This window comes from Saccopteryx leptura, chromosome 3, assembly GCF_036850995.1.
Source record: "Saccopteryx leptura isolate mSacLep1 chromosome 3, mSacLep1_pri_phased_curated, whole genome shotgun sequence".
NCBI lineage: Eukaryota > Metazoa > Chordata > Mammalia > Chiroptera > Emballonuridae > Saccopteryx > Saccopteryx leptura.
In genome coordinates, this window is record NC_089505.1 from 296537265 (window position 1) to 296546861 (window position 9597).

The 9597-nt window shown below is 42.7% G+C and overlaps 1 protein-coding gene across 1 annotated transcript; it reads left to right on the plus strand.

Moving 5' to 3' along the window:
• The first annotated feature begins 5550 nt into the window (after nucleotides 1-5550).
• LOC136397981 (fatty acid-binding protein 9-like) lies at nucleotides 5551-9371 on the plus strand. The gene is made up of 4 exons (XM_066372431.1): nucleotides 5551-5636; nucleotides 8430-8602; nucleotides 9055-9156; nucleotides 9321-9371. The coding sequence occupies exons 1-4, from the start codon at nucleotides 5564-5566 to the stop codon at nucleotides 9369-9371; spliced, it is 399 nt and encodes a 132-aa protein (XP_066228528.1). The 5' UTR covers nucleotides 5551-5563.
• The last annotated feature ends 226 nt before the right edge of the window (nucleotides 9372-9597 follow it).

A 9597-nucleotide genomic window follows, 5' to 3' on the forward strand; every position in this document is an offset into this window, starting at 1 on the left:
GGTGATGTAATGACTTATTAATTGTGCCAGAGAATTTCTCACTTATAACTCAATGAAGGAAATGGAAAGTTGTATTATTGCTTTGTTTCTGGTATAAGCAATATGGTTTTTCATAATAATCCAGGGCAAAAAAATTAATATTCATGGTTTCCCATTGTCTTAGTAGAAATTAATAAGCATGAGCTATTATGGAACATGAAGTTCTTCTTTAGTGTACCTTCAGTCAAGTAACTATTGCAGAGACCTGAGGTAGTTTTAAAAGTACAGTAGTCTCCCTTACCCATGGCAGATACGTTCCAAGACCCTCAGCGGATGCCTGAAACCACAGAGAGTACTGGACCCTAAAGATGCTATGCCTTTTCTATACATCTATAGCTATGATAAAGTTGAATTCATAAATTAGGTACAGCAAGGGATTAACACAACTACTAATAAAATACAACAATTCTGACCATGTACTAATAGAGAAGTTTTGTGAATGAAACATCTTTAAGTAAAATAAGGCTCACTTGAACACAAGCACCACGACAATATGGTCCTTTATATCTGATATCCAAGATATCTAAGTAACAGGCAAGGGGATGCTGGACAAGGGGACAATTCATATCCCTGGTGAGATAGAGAACGATAGTGTGAGATGCTATCACTCTCCTTAGAAGAGGGTGTAGCTTAAAATTTATGAATTGCTTACTTCTGGAATATCCCACTTTATATTCTCAGTTGGCCTTGGATAGCTGAACCTGGAAAGTGAAACCGTGGTTAAGGGGGAATGACAGGCACCCCTTGGAGATTTTGTGGGTTCAGTTACAGACCACCTCAAGAAACAAAGTATTGCAGTAACGTGAGTCACATCAATATTTTGGTTCCCTGTTTAAAAATTATGTTTTCACTATTAAGTGTGCAGTGGCATTAAGTCTAAAAAATGTACACACCTTAATTTAAAAAATTCTTTATTGCTAAAAAATGCTAACCATCACCTGGATTCTTATAGAGTTCTAATTTTATTGCTGGTGCAAGGTCTTAACAACATCAGAGATCACTTGAGCACAGATCACCACAACATATAATAATAATAACAAAAAAGCTTGAAATACGGTGAGAATTGCCACCATGCGACTCAGAGACACAATGTGAGTGGGAAATGGCATTGACAGACTTGCCTGACACAAGGTGGCCACGAGCCTTCAGTCTGTAAAAGCACACAGTGTCTGCGAAATGCAGCAAGACAGAGGGAAGTTTGAACTGTCGTCACACTGTTCACAGCCAGCTGGCCCAGGTGCCATCATTCATGCCCCGAGTCCTGGCACAATGAGAGACAGAGGAAGAGTGACAGGGCAGGGAGTAGGAAAAAGGATTTCTAGGCGACAGTTTTTAGTGTGAAAAGTCACTGGTAAACCAAGCAATCTCTGCAGTTTCTCCAGCACTGAGTGCAAATAACCCCATAACATGCATTCTGGAAACAAGGCAATGGCCTTGTAATGAGGAAGGATGCACTTATCCTCAGAGTGGTTCCCAAGATTCTCTTACCGGTAGAATTTTTTACTCAAATAAAATATTAAATACCTGTTCTGGAATTTTTTTTATTCAAATGAAATCTTCATGGAATTTCAACATACAACACAATAAAAATGATAATGAGGCTTTTCAAGTAGGGGTGTGTGTGTGTGTGTGTGTGTGTGTGTGTGTGTATGTGTGTGTGTGTATGTGTGCACGCGCGTGCGTGCGAGTTATTTCTTCCACCTCTTGTAAATTCTGAAGCACCCGCAGGTCACTGAAGATCCATGTACCTAGAATGAAATTCCCAAACTGCTTATTTATATTTTATAGTAAGCCAACACCTATTAAAATATGTGCTGTCGTTGGTATAATTGTATTTATGATACTTTAAAAAATACACCCATTATTTTCTGAACTCCTATTGTATATATAACAACAACATATGAACAGGCCAGAAGATAAGTTGCTGGTCATAAGAATTTAGCTAAAATGTAGTAGCAATCCACACATCCACCAACAGATGAATGGATAAGCATGGTGTGGCCTATTCATCCAACGAAATATTACTGTTTTAAAGGAAATTCTGAGATATGCTACAATATGAATGATATTCAAGGGCGTGTTGAGTGAAATAAACCAGTCACACAAACAAAAAAGCACCCCACCACATACTGTAACTCCGCTTACGTGAGGTATTTAGCATAGTCAAAATCAAAGAGACAAGATGTAGGACAGTGATTGTCAGCGCTAGGAGGAACCAAGAGCGGGGATTGTTGTTTTGCGGTGATGGAGTCTCAGTTTTGCAAGATGAGAAGTGTTCTGGAGACGGATGCTGGGTGCATAATACGAATGTATTTAACACCACTGAACTGTATAGATTAAGAGAGTTGATTTTATGTTAACTGTATTTTACCACATTTTTTTTTTTGTATTTTTCTGAAGCTGGAAATGGGGAGAGATAGTCAGACAGACTCCCACATGCGCCCGACCGGGATCCACCCGGCACGCCCACCAGGGGCGATGCTCTGCCCACCAGGGGGTGATGCTCTGCCCCTCCGGGGCATAGCTCTGTTGCGACCAGAGCCACTCTAGTGCCTGGGGCAGAGGCCATGGAGCCATCCTCAGCACCCAGGCCATCTTTGCTCCAATGGAGCCTCGGCTGTGGGAGGGGAAGAGAGAGACAGAGAGGAAGGAGAGGGGGAAGGTTGGAGAAGCAGATGGGCGCTTCTCCTGTGTGCCCTGGCCGGGAATCGAACCCGGGACCTCTGCACGCCAGGCTGACGCTCTACCACTGAGCCAACCGGCCAGGGCCTTCCACATTTTTTTTAAAAAATGAAAAAAAGACTAGTGTGGATCCAGTTAAAATATTACACGTACAGTAGTAAATGACTAGACGTATTTCTGAAAACTTTTGTAGTTTCTGGTAGGTTTCACTTTCCCAGTCTGCCTGGCCAGTGGAGAATGGAGCATCTCCAAATTCAAATTTATTAAAAAACTACTTACTCTCTAAAACATCGCAAGAAAGAAAGTCTATATAGACAATGAGATATTGGAGAAGCATATAAAATGAGATAATGGAGAACTAAGAGTTGAAATTGTCACAGAAACAAGACGTGTAACTGCCTCATCACAAATTGCTGTATTCTGGTTCCTTTATTAGGATTAGCTATGAAGAACACTGTGACCTGAAACATCTTTATTTGAGGAGATGGTTTGGGTTTTGTTTATTGTTTGTTTTTAATACTCCAACCCAGGTAGCAAAGGCTAGGGAGGCTGAGACTCCCTCTACCAGGTGATGACCATAATGAAAGGCCATCCCATGAGCAGGTCAGGTGAGAACAATGTATTCAAACTTCATCTTGAATCACTGTTAGAGGGACTAGGATCAGTAAGGAGGGAAGCTGTCATTAAGATGAAGGAAACTGCTTATTCCTTTGGTTATTCACTCATCAAACATTTACTGAGCACCTGCAATATACCAGGCACTGTCTGTCTTAGGGATACAAAAGTGACTATTTTCTTTGCTTGATACACTCACAAAGTAGCTCAAGTGACAGCAGGAGGCAAACTTGTTGCAATACTTTGAGAAAAGTTCTCTAAGAAACTTTCAAGTATAGTTATGTCACATCACAGGGATCAACTAGCTCTGAGCCAGTGTCACAGAGATGTTGGCATTGGATCTGGAAAGATGGGCAGAGCCGTGAGGCTGCCAATGGGGCCAATATCCTATGTTGCATGTAATTGGATGTTCTGAGAATCCAAAGTCATCATTCGGGTGAAGCCGTTTACAAAGGCATATCAATTACGATGGCTTAACATGCAAATCACAAAAATTCAGACACAAAACTGCTTAAATAATAATGGAATTTATTAATTCACATAATAAGAATTTCAGAAATGAAGTGGCCTCAGTTCCTCCCCTTTGGGCACCCTGCCACCCCCAGGTTAGGCTTTATCTTTGCATCATTAATGGAAGAAAGTGAACTGCAGAGGAGAAGAAAGGGCGTCCCTCTGGCTCTCTCCAAGGGGTAAGGATGTTCTACAGAAGCCAGAAGTTGGCCTTTCCCATTGTCCTATGGGCCTTCTGATTTCTAAAATAGGCCACTGGATTGGTTTCTGGATTGGCAGGGGAATTGGAGAGAGGGTGGGGATACTAATGGGAGACTCTGATCCAGTAGCTGCACTGGAAACACGCATAGCATGTATGTCTGCTATCTTCCGGAAGACATGCGCACACACCTACAACCAGGTAGGCAAGATCCAGTCACGTGCTCTTCATGAGAGCATCACCTCCAAGGACACTTCAGCCGCAAAGGCACTTGCCTTGAGCCCGGGTGTCAGGTTCCTGAAACTAATTCACGGGTCCTGGCTTCCTGTCTTGCCCTCCAGACACTTTAGTCACCATCCTACCTAGAAAGATATTATATTATAAATTTCCTTTATATATATATATGTTTTTATTAAAAGAAATTCTTTAGCCGACTAAAGTTATAACCTTGTGTTGCCAAAACATCAACTTGTTTTTAATTTGGCTCTTCCCACAAAGAGATGGTTTAAATAAACCATTTCCTTGCATCGAAGGAATATTTAACACAGGCAGATTATAGCATGAATATTCTTCTTCTAACTTTCCAGCCTTCTTCAAAGCAACAGGAGCTCCAAGATGTGACATAAATCCACAGCCTCAAAAATCTACTCCTTGGTAGGAAACACAGTACCTGCAAGGTCCATGTCCATTGTCTGGGTGGCAGAAGATGATTTAAGATCTATTTGGACCAACATTTAAATTGCCCTCTCCTTTGTCTTTAGAATGCATATACCAAAATACTGTATCACTCCTGAACCCCGCCTCCCCCCGTGATTTCAAGTGGTATCTTCTAATACCGAACTTACTCGCTAAACCTAAATCAATGATAATTGTTGATACTTTTCTTCCCAGTCCACAATTATTCTGGATGAAGAAAAATGATGATATTAATCACAGCCCACACCTCACTCCAAGCGAGTGTAGACATTTCAGTTACATTAACTGATATCCGTTCATCAACCCTGCAAGGAAAGGAGGGAGGATATTATTCTAATGAAGAGAGCTCTCTGGCAATGTGATTAGCGCAAACAAACACAGCCGAGGTGCAGCCAAGCGAGGATGTACTCGTATCCGGTGGGAAAACACCTGGGTCAGGTGTTCCTTAGACATCTGTCAGAAGATGCTTTCAGAGTTGACGAGGCATTCATTCCAAAGGCTGATCTCTATGGAAAATTGTTTCCATTCCACAAGTTTTATCTATTTGGTGGCCCCAGGGTATATATATATCTCTGTCCTCAAAGCTGTAATCATTGACCTAAATTCAACTTCACATGTTAATTTTCTGCTGCTTAATTTGGAGGTAGATACAGTGAGTCAATGCAGGTGTCTGGACTCTTTGGTCTTGCTGCTGCCCATTGGCCATTTTAAAAGAGTCACATGATGAGGATGCCTTTAAATGAAGGTGCTGGGAGCCCAGGAAGCCTACTTACTCCCTTTGACTTCCAGTTGTGAGCGCTTCCTCCCAGCAAGCTTTCCACCATGATGGAGCCCTTCTTGGGAACTTGGAAACTGGAATCCAGTGAAAATTTTGAGGAGTACTTGGGACAACTGGGTGAGAAATACCACTGCAAGGTTTGAGAACTGATCGCACATTTTGTGATGGGCCTGAGTTTGTTCCTAGAGTTCTCTTTCTTTTGTGAGCCTGGGGCACATGCATATGACATTAACAAAGTTTATGTTGTTACGTTTGCTTTTTTTTTTCTTACTGGTAATAATTGGCTCTTTGGGGAATACTAGGCTCACATATACCTCCTTCTAGTCACCATCCATATATTTAAGGCTATTTATCTTTTATGGAACTATTTGCAAAGATATTTTGAAAAATAATCCCTTGATAGAGTTTCTCTTCAGCTTGATCATTTCATCAAAAGCTTTTCCCAGCTTTAAATTTACAGACACTAATAACTATTGATAGATAAATCTATTAACTAAATTTGTTTCAAGGCTGGCTTTAAGTTATAACTTCAAAAGAGCAATAAAAAATAATAACCAAGTTTTTAGATGGTTAATTTTTGGAATTCTGATACTTGTGGAAGCTATTTTTATAACTTTTTTTTTTTAAGAATTTCAAAGTTTTCATTGGAGAAGTGAGATGATTTTCTCCTGACTCAAGCGTCTCACCATTGGCTATTATGCATAAGTATAGACCCTATCCACCCTTGAACTCTAACCCAAGTTGCATAAACATCAATTATAGTGGCTCAGGGTCCATAGCAACTAAACTTTCTTTACTAATCGTAGAACAGTAATTATTCACTACCTAATTAAGTAATGTTTAATATTAAGAGAAACCTCCCTTACAATAATAAACTGTGTATAAAGTCAAGAATTTTTTTAACCTTACTTTTTTTTAAAAAAATAGCCAAAATGATCAATGCATCATAAGAAGTCAATGTGCTCATAATAGAATACTTGTTTCTTTTTTATAATCAGTATTAACTTCTCAGGGACTAATAAGAAACATGTTTCCCTATTGCTTCATGGAGTCAGAGACTCACCTGTTGGAGTTTCAATTTTGTGACACTTAAGAAACTTGGGGCTTCTAGCAAGAGAAGCATTTATGTTGAGTGGAAACTGGGCTTAGGCAGAGGCAAGAGGGCATAAGAGCTGAGCACCTACTATGTGCTGCTTATCTTTGAAGGCCCACCACTTCATCTCTCACTCAGCTGTGAGATAAGGCTTATCGCTGTACACATTTGACTATTGAGATGACATGCCCAAGCTGGCAAAGCTGGAGCCTGGGCTTTAACCACACCACCCTTCCCTCCTCTGGGGCTGATGTCTAACACTGCCTCACTGCAGTCAGACCGGTCCTGCCATTCCATAATCTGAATGTGAAATGAGTTTGATATCAATCCTGAGAGAGGTGTCATTTCTACCGCCACCTCCTGCTGAGGTCGGGTTTGAGGATGGACAGTCCCAACCTGAACCACAGGGCCAGGCTCTCAGCCAAATGGTCCAGTGTGCCACCTCCTCTCTCCTCGGCCAGAAGGGATTGAACTGGCAAATGAGACAGGAGCTTCGACTTTATAAGTCATGTTCTTTTAAAGCAGTTAAGGCACTTTGAAAATTGTATTTCATGATCTTTTATTTATTTATTTATTTATTTTTATTTTTTTATTTTTTTCATTTTTCCGAAGCTGGAAACGGGGAGGCAGTCAGACAGACTCCCGCATGCGCCCGACCTGGATCCACCCGGCATGCCCACCAGGGGGTGATGTTCTGCCCCTCTGGGGCATCGCTCTGTTGCATCCAGAGCCATTCTAGCACCTGAGGCAGAGGCCACAGAGCCATCCCCAGCGCCCGGGCCATCTTTGCTCCAATGGAGCCTCGGCTGCAGGAGGGGAAGAGAGAGACAGAGAGGAAGGAGAGGGGGAGGGGTGGAGAAGCAGATGGGCACTTCTCCTATGTGCCCTGGCCGGGAATCGAACCCGGGACTCCCGCACGCCAGGCCGACACTCTACCGCTGAGCCAACCGGCCAGGGCCGTATTTCATGATCTTAAAGAAACAAAAAAAAAATGTGTGCTAAAATCCTTGGACAAATAGAAAACCTGTGTTTCAGTGTCAGCTCTGGCACCAGATACATCACCTAGAATGCACCTCCCGGCCTCTCTGGGCAGCGTGCCCTCATCTAAAATGAGCCCCTCCACCAGCATCTGATCACCTGAAAGGCACCACACAAATCAGGTGAAACACAGTCTCAAAAAAGTGAAGCTAGCTTTGCAAATTGACAAGTATAATTACTGAACATGGTTTCTGATTGGGAGCATCTGGTTCAATTTAGCTGTCACAGAGAGGTTGAAGAAAGTGCCACACTTCATCCAAAACTTCAACGGCAGGCCCTGGCCGGTTGGCTCAGCGGTAGAGCGTCGGCCTAGCGTGCGGAGGACCCGGGTTCGATTCCCGGCCAGGGCACACAGGAGAAGCGCCCATCTGCTTCTCCACCCCTCCGCCGCGCTTTCCTCTCTGTCTCTCTCTTCCCCTCCCGCAGCCAAGGCTCCATTGGAGCAAAGATGGCCCAGGCGCTGGGGATGGCTCTGTGGCCTCTGCCTCAGGCGCTAGAGTGGCTCTGGTCGCAACATGGCAACGCCCAGGATGGGCAGAGCATCGCCCCCTGGTGGGCAGAGCGTCGCCCCATGGTGGGCGTGCCAGGTGGATCCCGGTCGGGCGCATGAGGGAGTCTGTCTGACTGCCTCTCCCTGTTTCCAGCTTCAGAAAAATGAAAAAAAAAAAAAAAAAAACTTCAACGGCAGAAGCATGCCTACTTTTCAAATGTTTCCAAAATGATTGCTGGCACTTCCTCCTAAACTCTTACGAAGGGCTGCTGCTTCCTCTGCCTCACAGGAGTGCCCGTCGCGTTCCGGCACCTGGCCGCACTGGAGAAACCCACGATCCACATTAGTGCCCATGGGAATAAGGTGATCATCAAAACAGAGAGCTCCTTCAAGAACTTTGAGATCTCCTTCAAGCTGGGGGAAGAGTTTAATGAAACCACCGCGGACAACCGGAGAGTGAAGGTAGGCACCAAACCGTCCTGGTGTTTCCCAGTCAAGGAAAGAACTAACAGGTGGTTGGGCAAGGTGTATTCATATCAGCTCTAATTAATTACCAAGTCACCTGGGGCTTGTTTTGTTCGGTAATGCTGCACATCTCTAGCGTCAACCTGTTTGCAAATTATTCTGAAAGTGGATGAAAATATTTAACGTTTTTACTTTTTTCCTGATCTCTCTTTGCCATTGTATAAAAAGCATATGGAGGAAAAACAATTACCCACAAATAGTTTGGAACCGTTTGTCTGGTGCAGGAGGGCATTAGGTGAAACTTCTCTAGTTGGATGGTATTAAATTATAATAAGTTCTCAGCTGAGGATTTGGAGGAAAAATTTCAAAACAGAAATTAAAAAGTAGTTGTATATAGGTTAGAATGTAGTGCATGGCTATTTTTAACTGATTATTTTATGCATTTGTAGAGCATTATAACATTAGATGGTGACTCCCTGGTCCACGTCCAAAAATGGCTGGGCAAAGAGACAACGATCAAAAGACAAATTGTGAACAGAAAGATGGTGGCGGTGAGTTTTCTCTACATGGAACTTTATAGGTGTTGTTATTTGAAACAGGCCTCTCATGTTACTCAGTTGCTCAGTCTGCAGCCAGATTTGAGGGTCTGGGGATGAGGGGTACAGTAGCATCACCTGTTCACTACCAACTCTAACAGACCCCTCTTTGCTTTTAGAAATATACCATGAATAATATTGTCAGCACGCGAATCTACAAAAAGGTATGAAGGAAGTGACTACTTCAGTGATAACGTGCTCTCTAACAGAAAATGGGGCCTTAAGACAGATATGCCTCAGGGCCAGTGATTTTAACTATTGATTAATATAAATTTGCTCAATAAAAGCATCAAATTAAGTGCATTTTGGGAGCCGTGTGATATTGAGAATTAGGGACAATCTGGTAACCTGTGGTGTGATTGTAGGAGCACCAATGTCCTCCTTACCCTCTGCTCA

Bases quoted from the DNA above. Each gene is read 5' to 3' on its own strand.
- LOC136397981 (XM_066372431.1), top strand. From the start codon at position 5,564: ATGATGGAGCCCTTCTTGGGAACTTGGAAACTGGAATCCAGTGAAAAT. The intron at 5,637-8,429 runs GTGAGAAATACC...TCTGCCTCACAG, and splicing joins GGAGTACTTGGGACAACTGG to GAGTGCCCGTCGCGTTCCGG. The intron at 9,157-9,320 runs GTGAGTTTTCTC...CTTTGCTTTTAG, and splicing joins TGAACAGAAAGATGGTGGCG to AAATATACCATGAATAATAT.